This window comes from Oreochromis niloticus, linkage group LG12, assembly GCF_001858045.2.
Source record: "Oreochromis niloticus isolate F11D_XX linkage group LG12, O_niloticus_UMD_NMBU, whole genome shotgun sequence".
Lineage (NCBI taxonomy): Eukaryota > Metazoa > Chordata > Actinopteri > Cichliformes > Cichlidae > Oreochromis > Oreochromis niloticus.
This window is the reverse complement of record NC_031977.2, coordinates 26,512,854-26,533,337: the sequence shown is the minus strand read 5'-3', so window position 1 is coordinate 26,533,337 and position 20,484 is coordinate 26,512,854. Positions and strand designations below refer to the sequence as shown.

The 20,484-nt window shown below is 38.2% G+C and overlaps 1 protein-coding gene across 5 annotated transcripts in view; it reads left to right on the top strand.

The window, feature by feature from the left end:
- Nucleotides 1-720: 720 nt before the first annotated feature.
- The window catches only part of LOC102080584 (ADP-ribosylation factor-like protein 15), a 97,624-nt gene continuing 77,860 nt past the window's right edge, over nucleotides 721-20,484 (top strand). Inside the window, exons 1-2 of one of the 5 annotated variants that reach the window (XM_025896837.1) lie at nucleotides 721-1,153; nucleotides 8,940-9,008. In XM_025896837.1, the coding sequence (XP_025752622.1) occupies nucleotides 1,142-1,153; nucleotides 8,940-9,008 (81 nt within the window). In that variant the 5' untranslated portion in view covers nucleotides 721-1,141. Of the gene's footprint in view, nucleotides 1,154-8,939; nucleotides 9,009-12,718; nucleotides 13,017-20,484 lie in introns of those variants that run through there. The other 4 variants (XM_025896838.1, XM_025896836.1, XM_005473558.4 and 1 more) reach the window with 4 other exon arrangements.

The following is a 20,484-nucleotide window of genomic DNA, read 5'->3' as shown; positions in this document are numbered from 1 at the left end:
TTTTATTGTCATGACTGTATTTGAAGCTGTTTTTATTTTTGTATGATACCTGATTTATATGGAATATGGCTGAAGTAAACTAAAGTCTAAAATACTTAGTCATTTGTTTAATAGTAATTTAACATTTTATAATTCACATATAAAACTATGAATTGTAATTTTAAATGGTTTAAAAGCATGTAGAATAGCATATGTAGACAAGTATATCTCTCCATCTTTTTATCAAGAAGCAAAGACAAAAAGGGGGGGGGGGGGGGAACAGGGCAGGGTTCGGTGGTTGAATCATCCGTCCCCACCAATGCCAAAACCAAATCTACGCCCTTGATGTAAATAAGTACAGGATGTTTTTTTATTCCAGTTGACATGACATTAATATTCCATGCTCGATGCTGCCAGAATTGTCCTCTTCCTTTGAAAAGGACATGTGAGCCAAATGTTTAATGTTACATAATGATTTAATAATCTATATCTCTCTGTATAGTCCATAGTCCTTACTTTGGCGTGTAAGGACTAATCTGTAACGCAGATTAGGATGTGAGAAAATCTATTCATCTTCAGTGTCAGGGGATTATTTACTATTAAATCATATGATTCGGAGTGAAAACATAAACAGAAATCATCTTTGAAATCTACTTAAAATTAAATAATAATAAAGAAACAAAAGGCCAACTTAGCGACATTCAGCCTCACAGTGAAAATAGACGACCCATGTGTTTGGTCATGTGACCGCGTTGCGTGCGCAAAACGACGTGCGTGACGTAGCGTGGAGGCTTCGTAACAGTTTCCTCAACCAAACACTCAACTGATATTGTGTGATAAAAACTGGAAGTCCGCCGGTGAAAGAAGGAGCTGTTTGTTGAGAAATACACTCACCAACCCGGCGACCCTCGTCTTCTGAAACAACCGGAGACTCTACTGCACTGAAAGTTGGTTCAGTGGCGAAGAAGGCGGCTACATTCTGCCTGTAAACCCTCCGAAAAGGGCTGGTTTTTATTTTGCTTTGACTGTAGAAAGGCGGGGGATACGAAGCGACCTACGGTGAAAATCCGTAACATTTTCGACTAACTGAAGAAAACAGAAAACAAAAAACGGAATTACTACAGAGCCAGTTTGTGCTGCGGTGACTGGTCAGCGATAGTACATGGATTATCTGGTAAGTACGTGAAATGAAATGCCGTGGGGTTCCTTGTGCCAGTAAGAGACCGCTTTGAACGTTTGTTTTCCTGGCAGCTGGGCTCCCAATGAAGCTGTTGGTGTCACGCAGATGTGTGACCTTTTAACAACCAGGTGTTTATTACTATTAACTAATTTTGTGTCTAACTATAGGCGTGGTGACATGTGTTGTTTTATGCTAATGTCAGGTTTCTGTTGTAGCCTCTAGGTTTTGCCTGGTAGCTTCTTTCTAGCTGTTCGACTTAAACCCCAGTCACATGTAAAACAACAAGTCTAGCCATCTAGCGACACTCTTCAGGTGTTTGTAATGTGCCACGAAGCTGGCGTGCTCCACAAAACTCGCTCCTTCTGGGGATAAAGCAGCACTGTGTTGGAGTTGGAGTCAAGCTGTCACTCGAACTGACAGTTTGTCACTGCACTGGGATGAGAAATTAGTCCCCCTGCATACTTTTAATATCTGTGACTAAAAACAAAAAGAAGAGATTTATTTCAATCCAGACTAGTGCACCAGCTTTAAGCCGTGAGATTATGTTTTTTGGGTCTTTGCCCACATTGTAGGAATGGGATGGGTGCTGTTGAAACAGTGCAACAATGGAGAGGAAGCTGTAACTGAAGGCTTTCCCTGGGAATTTATGAAGCCGGAGGAAAAAGTGTACACAAACAATGTGCTGTCATCTCACATGGGGGACATGACAGTGTGAAATGCAAAGGAACTTGCCCACCCAGTGTTATCAGCTTGTTTATAGTGGGCCTCCCTAGATGTGACCGAAGAGGAACTTCGAACTTTGGCTTCGCTGGGACATTTCTTGAGCAAAGATGACAAAGTCCTGTTCAGCAGCTGCCACCAGAACAGCTGTACTGTTAATGTCTACCTTGCTTGTGGCTTCTGTGACACACTTGTAGTTTACTTGGGTTATACTGTAAACTCTGTTAGATCGTAATGGAAAGTTCTTGGTATCAAAGGGTGAAGGTACAGCTGTCAAAAATAGCAACTGTGTGTCATGAAATTAATGTAATCTGGCTTGCCTTAGCCTCCTTTGTTTCTCTGATCTAAGGGTTTTTTTCTGCAAATAAGCATTTTTTTGTAGGTGCTGTTTAATGTACTAAAGCTTAAAATACACTTTTTAAAAAAAATCAAATGTGCAGACTCCTCTAAAGTCAGGTAACACAGACTCCTTGCCTCAGTTATATGAGGACCAGTCATTCTTGTATGTGTAGTAATCCCAGCAAAATGACCATTTTGAGCCAACAAAAACCCAGCAGGTGCTTCATAGACATGACAGCATTTACAGTGATTTCAGATCATTTTGTGACAACTGCACGAAAAACAGTCTGCCATATATTTCCTCATCATAAAGCACAAAGTAAAATTACCCCTATGTACATATTGACAGGAATGTAAACACTTTCCAGCTTACGTGCTTGAAGGATTTAAGATTTTATGTGAAAAACAGTTTTGTGCAGAAAGCACAGCTGTAACTGTGGGCTGTTGGAGCTGAGTGCTTGGCTGTCCTCTGAGGTCAGGCACTCAATAGGCGCAGGGCCTCCTTTCCTGCTGTGCAACACTGGAGACCTGGCACAAGCCTAGACCAAAACTTCATCTCTTTTGCTTTCTTATATTAATTTGAACGTGTTGCTAAACTTTTAATAAGTTCTTCTAGTCTTGCTTCCTGTTCGGGCTGTTTGGTAAGGTTTTACATCAGGTTTTGTGTACAGCTTTAGCACAAATAGGAATGGAAGCTGACAGTTACTGCACATTGCTGGGTAATAACTGTGGTTTGAGCTTTGACAGTAGTTGAGATCTGGTGTATTCAGTTGGGAGCTGGAGCACGTTGAAGAGGCTGTGCTTCTGCAAGGTCAGCGTTGTTTTAAAAAAAGACCATACAGACCTACTGCATCCACACAGGAATTCGGTGCTGGTTGTTGCCATGACACAGTCTTACCATGATGCACTTGTACTGTTTGGCAATGTCTTTGTATTGATTGTACAGCATATATCTTTAATTACTTAAAAATTGCACAAGTTGGAGTTTATTTTGGATTTACTCAAATTCAAACATGTTTAAAAAGTATACATGCACTCTCAAATAAATACGTATCCCCACTAATATTTGGTTAAATGTCCCTTAGCAAGTTGTACCTTAATCAGATGCTTTTGGGAGCCATCAACAAGCTTGTGGCATAATTCTGGATGTATATTTAATCACTCTTCTTGGCACATTCGATAGAGTTCATTAAAATCGGTTGGTTTCCTGGCACAGACCTGAATTTTACATGTAGTCTACAAATTTTCAATAGTAGTGAGGCTGGGGCATTGGCGAGGTCAATCCAGAAACCTAATGCTAGCCTACTTTAACCATTCTAAAACAAGTTTTGATGTGTGTTTGGAACACTCAGTTATGTCCAGTTTTGCTGAAGTTGGAAAAATTTGGAGGTAGACCTTATTTATTGTTTTATCCACTTTGTGCAATGTACCTGCCAGTACTGCTGGCAGCAAAACAGCCCCAGAGCATGTTGCTACGACCACTATATATGTGAATATGTATAATTTTGATCCTTTGTGTATTGGAAAAAAGTTCTGCACACAATTCTTGTTTTTCAAAGTTATGAAATGTTTGCTTTACACTCATATTAGCCTAGCCCCCCCCCCCCCAAAAAAAATAAAAAATTAAAGTACATAATTAATATCCCAACATTACCGTGATATTCATTCCCACGATGAGCGTGTGGAAAGTTTTGACCACAGCTGTCTGTGAAAACACAAACAAGGCAGTACTGTTAGTTGGCTAATTTCTATAGCTCACACAAGAACATTTAGGGTTATTATTAATGTTATTCTAGCAGACATGACCTTTTTAAATAGGAATTTGCTTATTAGACTGTCAGGCTTTATGTATTATTCATATAAGAAATATTTTATCCCAAAAGTTGGGAAATTGCTATGTTACATCTAGGGATGCAACGATACCAATTTTTTCAAACCGATCCGATACCGATACTTGGATCTGAGTACTTGCCGATACCGAGTACAAAAACCGATACTTCTACCACACACAAGTTAAACTTAACCAGTAGTAAAGAAACGACCCCACACAACTCTTTAACACAAACGAAACGTTTACTGAACGTAAGGGCAGAGACAAATACTGTACAACACATCCCTTTTTTAAACTCAAATGATATTCCAATTCCTTAACCAAATGAAATACACTGTATAAATGACATAATTCCCTTTCAAATTATATTAAACAACCCAACTTATGTTATCACCTTTTGGTAAGTGACTCACTAATATACACTCCAAAACACGTTATATAAATCCACTAAACATACAATATTCACACATGGGCCCCACACACACTCACATTCACACTTGTTGCAGGCCTGTTTGTTGCTCACGCCGGACGATGGAGAAAAATCCTCTTCTCCCCAGTAAGAGCACAAAAGTCTGACTTACAGTTCAGCTGATCGGTAGGTCGCCGTTCACCAGTCCCACACTAAATCCACTCCCTGCGGACCCGATGCTGTCTCTGCTACAGCGCGTTAGCGAGTCACTGTCCAGCTCTCCGACAGTCCATAGCGGCTGCCTCCAAGGCGCAGCCAAGCAGTCCGGGCTAGCCTGTAGCCTCGGCGGTCGTAGCTGGAAACACAGCACGGTGGTGCGACCATTGAAACAAAAAGTCACTTCACCCACACTCTGTTGTGAAGCTCTCACACGGTCAGCTTTCTAGTCACACACTCTTTTGTGCTAGTTAACCTCAGTAAAACTAGCCGAGTCTCTCACTTTGGTTCAGCTAACCTCGTGCATCTCCCCATGCAAGGTCCCGTTTTATGCTACCTTCACAGGCCTCCAGAAAATTAGAACTCTGAAAAATATTTTAACTCCCTTCAGAGTTACATACCATAAAATAATACTTTTATGATTAACGTAACAGTTTGATTGCTCTAATTACCTGTATTTACCTTGCGACATATTACAGGGCAAATTATATTCAGGGTAGAGTTACATCACATAACATCAACTGTGAACACCTTATGTTACCGTGGCGTTTAAGTCCATGGGAATTATGAGTATCGGTTCATGGTATCGGTTAACTTTTACGAGTACGAGTACGCACACATTTTACAGTATCGGCACCGATACCCGATACCAGTATCGGTATCGGTGCATCCCTAGTTACATCAGCCAGCACATTAAATACAACTTTTAACAACAAAGCTCAAATAAAGTATATTGGCTCAATAAAATAAATGTATAACAAGGCAAAGTAGCTCAAAAAAGTAAAAAGGGTTTAATGAAAAAAACTCTAAATATAACAGACTAGGGAATAATACAGAAAAATCAAAATATGTGGTATGAGGTAAGAATTATTTTTCTGTATTTGTCCTTGTGACAGCGGGTCTGAGAGAGTGCTCATTCGTCTCATTTATGGGTGTGGTGCGATTTACAGCTTACACATTTTCCCTCAATCTTACACAATATTTGTCTTTTGTGATGACGTATTTACTCCTGTACACGAATGACTAAACCCTCATGGACTGACCTTCTGGTGAAAACTTTGCTATGTACTTTACAAAGACAGATCTGTAATGTTGTAATAAATATTGACATTGTTTATTGTCAAGCAACCAGCACTTTAAAAAAAATTTAAGTTATGCAAAGACTCCATGACAGTGACTGCCAGGCATTGACCTCAAGCCATGTGGTAACAATGGGATAAGAGAGCCTGAACTGCTGATAACATGATTCACACATTTACTCATGTGGCTCATATTCAGGAAGAAATCCATAAGAGAAACATTAAAAAAAATAGCTTTGTTGCAAGAAATGTAAAACCCAATGTTTAATCTTTTCATATATGTAATGTTGTTAATTTTACGTTGTTGAGCTGATATGATTTTGACACAATTGGATATAAAAAAAAAAAAAAAATCAAAAATCTGTAAATTAATTGTGAGCGTTTGTGATGGTTGTCGTTAAACAGTTGTTGATTACCATCCTTATCAAATGGAAAGCCTTGATGCTTGAGTCATACAGTCCCAATCAAAAGTTTAAGATCACTTGAAAAATGGCAAAAAAGTCATATTTTGCATGTTTGGGTTAAAAACGTTCCAAGTAGTTTCAATGTGAAACAAGAAGAAATGGGAGTGAGAAAAACGTTTTTTTGAGCATGCAGATTATTGAAAACAATGCTTGAACTGAAAAAAGGCTGTTTTACAGCCTTCAAAAGTTTAAGACCACATGCCTTTAAGGCCAAATTTGTGCAAAAATGTGGATTCATTGTCATTTTCTGTCAGGTAGTCACACTGTCATGACGTTCTGATGGCAAAGGCGAAGAAAGTTCCCTTTTTGAATGTGGTTGGGTTGTTAAACTGCATAAGCGGGGGTATTTCGCTGCGTGCCATCCGTGCTGAGGTGGGACGCAGTAAGATAGTCATTTTTATTTTATTTTTTTTGTTTAAATGATCCTGAAGGTTATGGAACAAAAAAAGTCAAGTGGAAGACACCCCAAAATTTTACCAGCACTGAGCCAGAGGATGCAATTAGCTATCTGTCAAGACACTGGACGACCCTCGACCCAAATTAAGCCCGTTACTGGTGCCAATTGCAGCCCCATAACCGTTCAAGGTTCAAGGTTTATTATTTGTCACATGCATAGTTATACAGGTATAACACACAGTGAAATGTAACCGTCAGACGGCATCTGAGACTGAAGGGCTTCAAAAACAAAACGTCTTCAACAGCTTCGTCTCCTTGAACGCCACAGAACTGACTGTTTGGACTTTGCAAGAGAACACCAAACATGGGACATTGAAAGGTGGAAGAAGGTTTTATTCTCTGATGAGAACATTTTCTTTTACCTTGATGGCCCTGATGGTTTCCTATGCTACTAGCACAACAAGCAGATCCCAGGTGAGATGTTTTCTACGCGGCACAGTGGAGGGGGTGCCATATTGGTGGGGTGCTTTTTCCTTCAGTGGAACAATGGAGCTTCAGGAGGTGCAGGGGCATCAAACCAAACACCTGCTGGCTATGTCCAGATGTTAAAGAGAGCATCCATCATGACTGAGGGCCCTCGTCTGTGTGGTAATGACTGAGTTTTTCAACAGGACAACTCTACAGTACACAATGCCCGCAGGACAAGGGACTTCTTCCAGGAGAATAACATCACTCTTTTGGACCATCCTGCATGTTCCCATGATCTAAATTCAAAGAACTTTTGGGGATAGATGGCAAGGGAAGTTTTCAAAAAGGGACAACAGACAGACAGATGCCTTTTGTGTGGCCGTCTTCACCACATGGAGAAATGTTCCCACTCAACTCATGGAAATGCTTGCATCAAGCATGCCCCAACGAATTTTTGAAGTGATCAACAATAACAGTGGAGCTACTCATTACTGAGTTCATGTTCTGAACTTTGATTTCTGTTTTGTTTTGTCTTTTTTGGGGGGTTGGGGGGTTACGGGTTTTTTGGAGGTGTGGTCTTAAACGGCCTGTTTCAGTTTAAGCGTTGTTTTCAATAAACTGCATGCTCAAAAAAGGTTTTGTCTTCTACTCCCATTTGTTATTGCTGCATGTCAAAGCTCTACTTGCAACCTTGTTCCAAAATATGTTGTGTGTTTATGATTTTTTGTTTGTCCCCCCTTTTTGAGCTTTGGTTTTTACCATAATTAGAAGGGCACACAAACTAAAACTTAAGGCCTTAGTAGTAGTATTTGCAGTTTGTAAACTACTTATGAGATAGGAGGCACAGTGGCATGGAAAAGTTTCTTTTAATATGAATACATAACCTATAAAAGATGACTTCATGGAATAACCTTTGTCTTTTACAATCTCAAAATAAAAAAAGTTAAGGTTTGGGCACCCTGCACTTGAACTGGCAAGTCTCATGTAGCTTGAAAAGAGTTTTTGTAAATCAGCTAAGAAGCTCTCTGTTTGGGCAAAAATCCATTTAAAAACAATCTTCATGGAAAAGACTTTTTGTGAAACCTTCAGGCTATCTTAGATGCACTCCTCTTTAGAGGCCTGTCTATATATTTCTGATAATATTTAGGTCAGGGGACTGTGGGGGCCATGACAAAACTTTAAGCCGCTTATGATGTGTTTAAGATCATTATCCTGCTTTATAAAACACACTGTTGTGGTGTTTGCTTCCGTAGGTAGTTGGTATTTAACTGAATACATTCTTCCAAATACCAGTAAAACATTGTCTGTGCTACTAGCTGCAACACAAGCTTAAACTGTAATTGACTGTAAACTCTCTCTCTAATCTCATCCTTAAAAGTTGAAGAAGTGTTCTTATTTCAGCCACTAAATTCTATTTTAACTTCATCAGTGCACAGGAATTACTTCCTGGATGCATCAGTTTTGTGTAAATGTTAATTTCCACCCTTTGATGCTTAATTTTGTAGTGATATGCCTTCTACTTAATGGGTCTACATGACGTTATATATAATATAAAGTCATGTATACCAGTCATGTATAATATTGTAATTATAAAGCTTTGAAATTTTCATGCATTTGCCTTTCCTTGTGTAAGTTCATTTCTTCATGTCTGACAGTTTAATAAGAGTTACCCACAGGGTACCTTTTGCATTTTCCATTCTAAAATTCTGTCAGTGAGAATTTTTCATTCTTGCTTTTTACCTTTTGGAGATCGCTTCATCTTATGCTTAGAAATTTTGAGCAAACTTTTGCATTTTACTGTTAATACACTAAAGAATTTACTGAAGGACTAAACGCCTGTATCCATGTTTTTTTGCAGTCCAACCCACTGCCATTATCTTTCCCTGACAAGTTACTATTTGACATGCATAGCCACAACTGCAACCTGGTGAGTGAGCCAGTCGGTAGGGAAATGGTGTCTGTGCATGTGACATGGACATTAACTTTTATTTTTCTTGCATGAAAGGTCCAGGGAGTAATGGATATGACAGAAACAACTGCATTATACTGCTAACACAACTGGTTCTTTGCAAGCATTTGCACAAACAGCATGCTAACGCAAAGCTAGTAAAGAACGTAGAATAATGATAACTGAGTGGATGCCATCCCTAACCTAGCAGTCAGAATCTAAACTTCCACAGGCTTGTAGCATTGTAGCCTCCATTTCTAACTTTGTGCATCAACTTTGCTTTGTGTCGTTGGCTGTTCAAACAAACGCTAAAATAAAAATCGAATGTACTTCCTTCAAAGGATAGGGACTTCTGTCAGTGTGTCTGACTGTAGCCTAAGGTTTATATTCTGTGACGGTCATAAACAAGAAAGTAATGTTTAATTGTGTAACTGATTACTCTCTCTGGGGAGTAATGAAGTAACATCCTGCATTACCTTTAGGAAAGTTAATGTATAATATGTTAATTTTGGGGGGGTTTCAGCACAAACACTGGTATGGAATAAAATATCGATACCATGATATTTCTTGTCACATGTTAGGGTAGGTAGGAGGGAGAGCAGGTCATCTGTTTATTGGAAGGTTGGTGATTTGATCCCTGGCTGCTTTAGTTCAGGCCAAGATACTAACCCCCAAGTTGCTTTCCAATGCATCCATTCGAGTATAAATGTGTGTAAATGTTAGATAGAAAGCACTTCTCCAGAGAAAAAGTGCTTGTATGAATGGGTGTGAATGAGGCATGTTGTATAAAGTGCAAGTATCAGCCCATTTACATGTTTTTGTAAACTTTGTAAACTTTTCCAGAGTCATCATGACCCCTCCACGTCACTGAAGTTAACTAACCTGCAGTGAAGAACACGAAACTCACAAATGCAGGCTTAAGGGAAAGCTATACTTCCTGTTCACTGTATTGTGATACCATGAGATGTCTTCTGATGATTGCTATCATTACACTGAAAGCATTTTGGTACATGATCCCACTTGCTTACAGGAATTAAAAGCTCAAGTGATGCCTTAGGTGTTTTGGAGATTTCACGAGAGTACAACAGGCAACATTTTTGAATAAAACATTTAAAATAGCCATGCTTTTGTTGATGCAGTCAGCATTAGGATCACACCTTTATGAAAATATATTGAAGCTTGCATGTGTTTTGGCTCAGAAGAGCTCCTTTCCAAGGGCACACAGCAGGCTGTGGCAGATTGACATCTCACAGCTGAAGCACAGAGGAAAGAGAGCTGATGGGAAGTTGTTGGCAGAATGAATATATCTTGTTGGCATATGGGACACAGGGCTGATGTTTTGTCCCCTGTCTGACCGTGTTACACACCTCACTGGCGCTGGCAAAGATCTGTGCCAAGTTTTTTTTTTTGTTTTTTTTTTTTTTCCTTTTCCAGAGGCAAACAAAAATGACCTATTGTATCCAGATAAGAAAACTCAAAATGTTTCAATAGGGTATATGCTTTTTTATTGTTCGGTGGATATTAGGCTAATCATTTACTTGAGCCAACAAGTTTTAGTCAGGTTTCACTTGGAGGGTTTATGTAAAGTTTGGTTAAGGTGTTCACTGATCGTAAACCTTCATGCTTTTTTCCTTTCCATCTGCTGTTTAGCTCATTGTGTTATGGAGAGGACCACTGATCAGTATCTTGGAATGGATCAAGATCAGTGTTGCTGTTAAGATAATGGATCATAATCCAATACTGGCACTTTGAGTTCCTTTTTTATCTTGACTTCCACTGATATGCTGTCTTGATTTTCACTTCCTTTACTCTGTCTCAGTCCATAAATGACATCATAGCGTTGGGTACAACGAAACATTTCTTTACTGGGGAAAATACGCTCCTGGATTAAGGAAATGCTAATGAGAAGTGTTTGTTGTTTGATTTATACTCATTTTACTTGAAAAATAAAAAATGGCTTGGTCTGTAACACCAGTAAATACGTGTAGCTTTATTACCAAGATTTCCATTGTACAGTTGATCTTACTGACCTGCAATCGTTGGATAAAGTGCTTTACAATGGGCCATCATAGACTGTCATATAACTAATCCCAATACAGAAGGGATTAGTTATATGCCCGCTATAAAAATGTTAAAAATTGTGACATGAATATGATTTCAATATACTGTATTCAATAGGATTTTGATTTATTTCTTTCGCACTTTTTGAACGTGACTTTTTGAAACACTACAAAAAATCAGATTTCTGATCAAAAGTTGCACCATTGCTTTGGTTTTTAAATTAATGAAGAAAAAGGACATATTGTAATTTGAGAACAACTAGATGAAAAGTTGTTTTGTTGACTTTGGGATTGTAGGCTTAAAAAAATTTTTTCCATGACAAAATCAGCCAGCCTCTACTTCTACTCTGAAATTGATTGTTTTTGTACAATAACTTCATGTTATGAAGCCATGCAAATTTTTCCCTTGAAAGTAACATTTTTTTTTGTCTGTTTGAATGGAAAGACCTTGAAGAACAGATGTGGGTCACTCTTAAATTTGACAATATCTTTTATTTTTTCCAGAATTTGTGAGCCCTCCTAACCTCGTAGCCACGTTACATTTTCAGGGCTGAAAAACATTTCTTTCTCTTGAAAGAAATCCAATCAAAGCAATTTTACACGAACTCCAAAATGTCAAAATGTCACAATCTAATGCCAGAATCTTTTCTTCAGCAGAATTATTTATCTATAACCCCTCTTACACATCAAAATAAAAGGATATATCATAGTTTTGCTTGAAAAACTGCACCAGATTATGGTTGTGAAATGGAGAAAAAACACGTGCTCACTCTGCTGCTTCACAATATGAACTTTGCATGATTTGATAGGTATGCTAAAATTATTCTGCTAAGAATCAGCTGATTTTGAGAAGGTCAGTTGGAACCTGTTTTCAGTTTTTGTTGACGTTAAATGGAATGACCCAGAAATTCTCAGATTATATAAATCAGTGTTTGTGCCCAAGATGCACTAAAGAGCATGGCAAAAATTTCTATTCATAACTGCAGAAAAAACATTATATGGAATAATTGTAATTACAGTTTTGATTGTCACTTTTAAGTGTAACACTTGCAATATTATACTTGGCAATAAGTTCCCCAGACATCACTTTTCTTCATTCCTATATCAGATACTTTCACTCAACTCACTCTTCCTGCCTCCTCCTGGTGAAATTATTCATCATGTAGCATATTGAATTAATATTGAGCATTTTACATTTTAACTACAAATTTGTGTCAGTAGATGGTGGCAGCAGCTGTAACTAGACTGCCGAGCTGACCAAAGCAAGCAATTTGAAGATGACTCACAGTTAACAGACTTCCAACAAAACGTTCCACAACAATGATTGAAATCCCCACGACCGCTGCAGACTCAAGTGGTCGATCCTTTTATCCTCCTCCATGCATGGAAAGCAATATTTTCTTCTCCATAAAGCTGTGCGTACAGTATGGCCATAGTGTGTGGGTGTGTAATGGTGACTAATCCAATTTGCAGTCTTATTCTGGATCCCTAGTTGTCAGAGAGCCCTTAATCTCTGTGGAGAGAGAGAGAGATCCTCACAAACTAATCTTAAGCTTGTGTCAGTCTGCTGATCCTTGTGGTAATAGTTTTTTTTCTTTTCTTTCTATGAATGAATGTAGGGAGTAAACACTGGACAACCTTCAGTCTTGCTCATCTGCACTCTTTCAAAACTCAATCTCAAGTGTTAAAAAAGAAAAGAAAAAAGAATTGAACTGTGGTTTTGGGCTGCTGAACGTGACACGGTGAAGAACGGGACTCATGGTGTTGACCTGGCGCTGTTGTGCTCAGCTATCCCTCATCCTCCTCCACCCATTCACTTACTCCAGAGGCTTGGGTTGTTTGTTGCCGCGGGTTACACTTGTTGTTGAGCGCAATGTCGGAGCACATGCAGCTGTCCCTTGCCTTGTGCAGGATTGGGCTTTACACGGTAAGAAGATGCAAACATGCTGGTATTTGTTTGCTGGAGAACAGCAGGGATGCAGTCTGTGTGTGTGTTAGATTGAACACTACTAGTTTTAGTATGCTTTTAATCTTTTCTTGCAGTGTTTAGAAACACATACAGTCCAAGCAACAGTAGCTGCTGCTTTACGGTTGGTTGATCACTGAATATAGAGTGTGCTCTGTTGTGTATGTTGGCATAATATTAAGCTGGAAAAGGTGGATGTAAGCAGAAAGACAGATTATTGTCTCTTTTCTACCTGAGCTCCTAGCAACTGGCTTCAGGCAGTCTTAAGTGCATCATAGTTTTAAACGAATCCATCCATATTATTCAAATAGTGATAACTGTCAAATTTGTTTTTGAGTTTGTATTGCCATGTGACTTGTAAGAGAGAAATTGGTTAACATAAATAGACAAATAGACGTATTTTTAGAAGCACTGCAGTATTTGGTACATGTTTTGAAATAGTTGTATTTTAACCGCAGCTGATGACTCACATTGCATTTTGTCTGGTCCTCTGTTATTCTCTCACCAGCTGGTAAAGCTTTTTCAATGAACATAAACAGAAAGGCTTATTCTGAAATAAGTGTTTAACAGTAAGCGCTTGTTTGATTAAAATGTCGTGCCTCATCGTCGACTCATCCTTTCAGCCATTCTTGAATCAAATGAGTGGGAATAAACAGATGGGTATTAGGTGTATTGGAATTAAACTAATAGACCTTGTTAATTAAAATAGTAGCAACTGTTGCTGGTAATACTTTTTTTTTTGTGTGTGTGTTATTTTTATTTTTGTATTGCTGTTTAACTGGCTTTTAATGTTTTCTTCTGTCAGTTTGCTTAATCCTTGAGGCACCATCAACATCCAAACAACAACAATAACAATGCTGCTGGGCTCTTAAATCTCTGGTTATATTAATTAGTGCAAGTTGTCAGTTGTACTTCTAGTTATTCCTGTAACGCAGATTATGAAAATGTGTTATTATATTATTGACTGAGTGGGTTGGGACTAACAAAGGTAAATCTGTAGCAAAATGAAGTTAACTGCTGTTTTTTTTGTTTTGTTTTGTTTTTTCACACAGATTTTAGCTACATGTAAATTAAATATTTCATTAAATGGTAAATGGCCTAAATAATGCCACTTGCAATATATTTTATTTGCTAAGTACTTGGAGGAATGTAATCAGCTGCCTCCTCAGTAAAGCTCTGTTCTCATATAAAGCATTTATCTAGTCACAAATCACTTTGCAGCTGATTGTTAGATAAGCTGTACTTCACTTATCTCAAAATTTGAGCATTTACTGTGTCACAGCAATCAAAACATTAAATATAACCTATAACAAAATAGCCTAAATATAGTGGAGTAGCTCAGTAAAAATGATGCAATATGAAATAAAGAAATCGTTCAGTTAGGTTAAAAAAAATAGCCAATAACAAAGAGGAGTTACATAAAAAACAAAAATCATGAAATAGTGTAAATTAGTTGAGTAAAGTTCTTAGAGCTTAATAAATAAAAGACTATCTGGATGGATGGATGAATAAACGACTAAGAAAATAAATACAGGTATTGTAGTGTGACAAGGAAAGCTTTCTTGGATCTAACCAACATCATGAACCACCCTGCACATAACCCCCACAGCCACCATGCCTCAGTCCTGGTTCAGCTCTGGAGTGTCGGAGAACTGAGCTTAGCAGCTCCAAAGCCAGAATTCAACAGACGTAGCTTTCAGGTCAGAAAAACAAAGCCATTGCGGAGGTGCTTCAAACCTGCATTCTGTGACAAATCCACTAGGTGGCAAAAGCTAAGTCCTGTCGAAGTCTTTGGGGAAATTGTGTCTGTTTCTGTCTTTTGGGTCATTCTGAGTCTATTTTGTAAATCTGTCATATTGTGCTTTAAAATGGATGATTATCAGTGGTCATTGGCTAATGATTAGTAATTGATAAGCTGTGAGCAGGTCAGACCTGCCCTTTCTTGTCATATCTACTTTTTAGAAACCAAGAGGGAGATAATAAAAACGCTGATCTCGAGGCTTCAAAGTGCAACTTGAGAAACCAGTGATTGATGTCTCAATAGCTACGTACTCGTCTTATACTGTCTATGAGCAGCACATGAACTTGTCCAAGTAAAATCGAGCTGTGAGAAAGGTTGAACTGAGGTTAAACCATTGTTCTGGGTCGCAGGGTTTATGCGTTGGGTTGTATCTCCTTGGGAAAGTTAGTCCGATGTCAACACCGATGTCCTGCTTTGTACCTGACCTTGAATCTGCTGTTGCTGTCAGCAGGGTGATTATGTTAAACCAAAATGTTATAATTAGGCCAACAAAAAAGCAAAGAAGCTGACTCCAAATCACAAAATGTGTGAAGATAACCTATAAGATAACAAATTAGAGCAGCTGCACTTTAATAAGAAATGTACTCACTGTATTTCATTAACCCAACAGTTTTTTCCCAGTGCCATTTAAAAGTAAGCTAAAGAAAGGCAGAGAATTAAAAAAAAAAAAAAAAAGTGTAATTTATTGATTTTTGTCAACCTTAGCTTATTGATCTTAATGGAGAATGAGCAGTACTAACACATCACACAGAAGAAGAAAAAAAAACATATTTATGTAGTAGGTTTAGCAATTATAAAGACAGTAAGTCAACCACAGTGATATAAGGAAAGATTGGTGTCATTCAGGAACAGATCTAACTGTTTCTGAATTAAATTTGGTTTGTGCCATCATGGATGCTTGGAGCCCTTTGTTTGACAAAATTTGTTAACATAGCCCCACCTGCCTCGGTCTATGGGGGCTGTGTGGTGGGAGAGGAAAAACTGACTGCTTGAACTTTGTGTGTGTGTCTGTGTGTAGTGGAATAATAAAGCATGTAGAATTATTTTGATTAGGGATGCACTGATGCAACTTTTTCTGGTTCAGTCAGATAGGATTGTTTGTTGTCTCTAGTCTCATGTCACCTCAGAGTGAGAGCCTTCAGGTTTCTGCACACTGTTGTCGTTTACAGTTGTTCTGTCTTCTCCTTTTTTCTTTTTTTTGCATCTACAGCTGATAAGCTGATAAGAGACGGCTGATGTGAAATACTATTAATTGAGTTGACAGTGCATTATGTTATCGTAAATGCAATAAATGCTCCTCAACAAGTATTACATCTATCCAATGACCTCATAGCTTCTGCTGTAACTAGTGTCTCTCACTAAACATGAGAGGTAAAAAGAGAGGGAGAGAAGCCCACAGTCATCATCTGATCTTTTCAGTCTTGTCAAAGAGGTCGTTGGCATGGCAGGCATGAAATACCTCCAAACTGCTGACCCTTTGCTGTTCTCTTCCTCCATGCTATGCTAGGTCTCTCACTGGCATCTTGTGCACAACTGCTGATGTGTGAGCAGTTAAAAGAGAATAACAGAGAATTTCACAGAATCGGCATGTTGTCACTGATACCTGATTCATCTATTTGAGAACAGGTTTAGACGGATATCATCCAGCTATCAGCTCACGCCTTCCTTATCTCGAGTTACCTGTTTCTTTTTAATTGGACACATTTTCACTGAAACCTCTGTGCTGAGTCACTCTTTCCATACAAACCATTTATCTATTCTGTTTTTATTACATTAGTGCAGGTAGATGTTGGTTAGGTTCTCTGTAGCAGCAGGTGCCCTGGGACATTAGTATGTGGCCACGTGCTATGGGTACCATAGCTACTGCTCTTTGGACCCTTAACCATTAAGGGTCTAAGTGATCGCATTAGTCACTTCGTGGCTAACTCATTATGTTTTTAATGGAGTGGAAAAGTGTTTCTCATACTTGCTGCTTCTAATTTTCAGACCCAGGTCACACTATTTAGATCAAGATGCTCAAGACTGCTTTGAGCTTAATTTGGAAAGAAAGGCTAGAGAGTGTGCACAAGATAATGGCAGCTTTACACCCAAAGTGGCCCATACAAGAAACCTGAAACGGCATACTAATTCTTCCACATTAATGCAGGGCTCACTGAACCAAAGTCAGAAAATAAGTCTTTTTATTGGATAGTAGTGAAAGCTGTTTAAGGTGCTGTGTAAGAGATGTCTTTGTAAGATGCAGTAGGTCAGTTAAATTGTTTGGAATCAAAGTAAATAACCTTATAAAGGCAGACTAAATATCAGAAAAACGTTACTAATTAAAGAGTGGTTTCTCCTAAACTTTAGTGATTTGTGCAGCTGTCACCACACTGGTAACACATGCATCGTTTTTGTCCCGGTAAAGTTGAAATATTTCTTTTGAGTATTTTTTCCTATAAACCATGATATTATGGTAATATCATTTAAGTTATCTACTTTTTTATGCACAATATCAGCACATGCACATCACAGAATGAAGGTTTTAGGTTTAAACACTCCTGGGATCTTTTCTGTATGGCGTTCCTATTTTTCTTCCTTTTGACACAGTCAAAAGGCATCCACATTCGGCTGGCATTTCTAAATTGGCTGAAAGTGTGGATGTGAGTTAGATTTATCATCATTAAAAAAAATGAAAGGAAGGAAAACACAATGAGTTTTTTTGCGTATTTTAATTCTTCCTTTTCCTACCTCTGTACTTACTCACACTTACTTACTTTTGCATCCTTTGTCTTCTGGCTTTTCGTTGGTTCAATGTTGATAGGTTGATCTGGCGAGGGTAAACAATATTATTTCGTTTTTTTCCACAAGGCTATATTAATGTAAATGAAGTAAGTGAAGGGACACACAATGAATAAACTTAAGCATAGAGTTGGAGATTTTCTATGTAACATTTAGTCTCCAAATTTATTTTGAAGAGCAGATTTTAAGGGGAAAAATAATGCCCCTCTTGCAGGAAATCCCAATTCACATCTTTGAAGTTATGTTTATAGTTCTAGAGAAAAAGTCATCCTGTTTTCTGGAAGACATATTTTAAGCTCTCTTATCTTGAGATACCTTATTTTTGGATGTAATCCAACCATATTGTTATGGATCTTAACTTGTACAGCAGTTAACATAATTTTATAACATATTTTTTCATGTTTTGTTTTTTGAATTTATTTGAATTGTGTTCTTGTGAATGAGAAACTTAAAAGTTGCTTTGACCTTTTTAGAATTCATCGTAATATGTTTCAGGATTAACAAAACATTTTCTTGAAATGTATATTGTGTTATATGCCAGACAGATTTATTTTGCCATAAATAAACTTTTCTTCACACAGCGTGTTCGCAATGTAAATTTCCAAACTGCTTCCGTCCTTTTAAAAAGGCAGGATGGGAGCAGCTATTGCCCCAGACTGGGCCGTGAATATCCCACACTTTAAAATAACCACAGTACCTACTGGTCACTCCCCAACGATCAAGTACCGTTTCCTAAAAACGGTCTGCCAGTCCTTATTAGTTTGTTTTTGTTTTTGTCAAGGACGTTTTGGGCAGGAATTTGGCTGCACATGTTTGAGAAACAACAAAGAAAAACTTCCTGTACGAGATGTATTGGCTGACAGAGCAGGGCGATGCCGCATTCGGCCTTTGTGTACCATGTGTATCAGGAACTAGCAGAATTTTTTTTTTCAGGCGCACATTCTTTTTTTTAAATTTTTTTTTTTCAGTTGCACATATTGTGCTGCAGTTGTGTCCATCACATTGTTTTACACTTTCTTGCTTGTTTTCTCTGGCTGTTTTACATTTTGAGTGTTCTGTAGGTTTAGCTGAGAAGCTGGGGTGGTTCAGGAATGTTTTGAATTTCGTTTTTTTAAACATAATTAAAAAAAGAGTAAAAAGAAACAGCAGTTCCACAAAAGTAAAATTATAGCCCTCCACCTCACTGGTAACACCCTTAAATGGATAAGTGGAAGAAAATGGGTGGATGTACTATCAGTTCACACAATTAGATAAAAGGTTCTCTTCATAAAGTCTGATAACATGCAGAATAGAGTATGTTTATTTGAATTACTAAATTATTTATTCTCATTTATCTGTTTTTGTTCACTACATAAATCTGTTATGTTGGTCTATATTTGCAGAAGCCTCCCTTACATCGCCCTTGAATTTGAAAACACTCCCTGTGGGCTTTTGTTAAGGGACGCCTTAAAGCGTCTTTCTGTTATACAATAGTCTTTGTCCACCTCACACGACAAGGACCCATCTTTAGCCCCAGCTCAGACCCTGAAGCACATATTGTAATATGCTTATCCGCAAGACATTGTAATACACGAGTGGGTTGCAAATTCCTAATCCAAGCCAGCAGGGCTCTTTCTCTTCTTTTTTTTTTCTTTTCTATTACGCGTCATTGTTACTCCACAGAGAAAGTGAATTCAAGAATCTCTACATGCAGACTTTAAATGCAACAGGACATATTTTTCTTAATCCTTCCACAGCTGGAGTAATTTGTGTTTTGTCTAATTTAGTGGAACTATTTAGTTTAGCTACCAGGGTGTTGTTGTTAGTGATGTATTTTTCTAAGTTCATGCATTGCTTTATTTATTTTGTTTTGTTTCCTTTCCCCCCACTTTTTCCCCTCAAGTCAATCATACTGACTGATGATGTTGATGATGATGGTGGTGTTACGGCATTTTTAGTCACTCAACCCAACCGAGCATCTCTGGGATATTGGAATGTAATGAATTAGGCAGGAGTTTTTACTACCATCATTGTCTTTTTGTTTTGGTAGTCACTCTCAGCCTATTTTTGATAGCATATGGCAGCCCAACACCTTTACTAGGTCAATACATTGAGTTTTTTACCTTTAATTTGCAACAGGTCTGCATGTATCATTCATAGTTCGGCTCGTGATTGACTTAGATGTGCCATCTCAAACTGGATGCAAATCTAGCCCACTCCTTTCCATCAGTTGGATTAAATGTCCCATAGTTGTATCCCTGCCACCCACTTCTGGTGCTTCCATTTATAGCTGTGCTGTTTCCCAAATGCTTTGTAGCTTTTCAGTACAAGTGATTTATTTAGAAGACATTAACTTAGATTTTTGCTCAGTCTCTTTCACAGAGACTTCAGGTACATTCACAATGCGAGAAGAAGTTTCACCGTGATTATCAGCGTCACAGTCTGTGGAATCTCTGAGGGATTCCTTATAATGAAAATTGCGCTCCATTTACTATTTCTGACGACTCTTTTATTGCAGCCGCAGCTTATACAGGACATATCTCCTTGAGCAATGAAATCAGTTACTGCTATACCACAAAAGTGAAATCAGGTCATCGTTTTGCCAACCCCACAGTTGTTGCTGAGGGGCTTCTGTATTGTTCGCTATCAAGTCTGTGAAATGAAGATATTAGACAACACTTGTGGCAAACAAATGTTGTGTCCACAGAGGCCTTATCTGCCTCAGATGTAATCCTCTTTTATATGAGTGATGAGAGAGACACAATCCCATAAAAAGGGGGTTTCCTGTTCCAATTTTTTTTCTTTGAGGACAGATATTTCTGTCCTCATGTGGAGGAAGTGTGAAGTGATTTGGGCAGCTGTGTCTTTTTT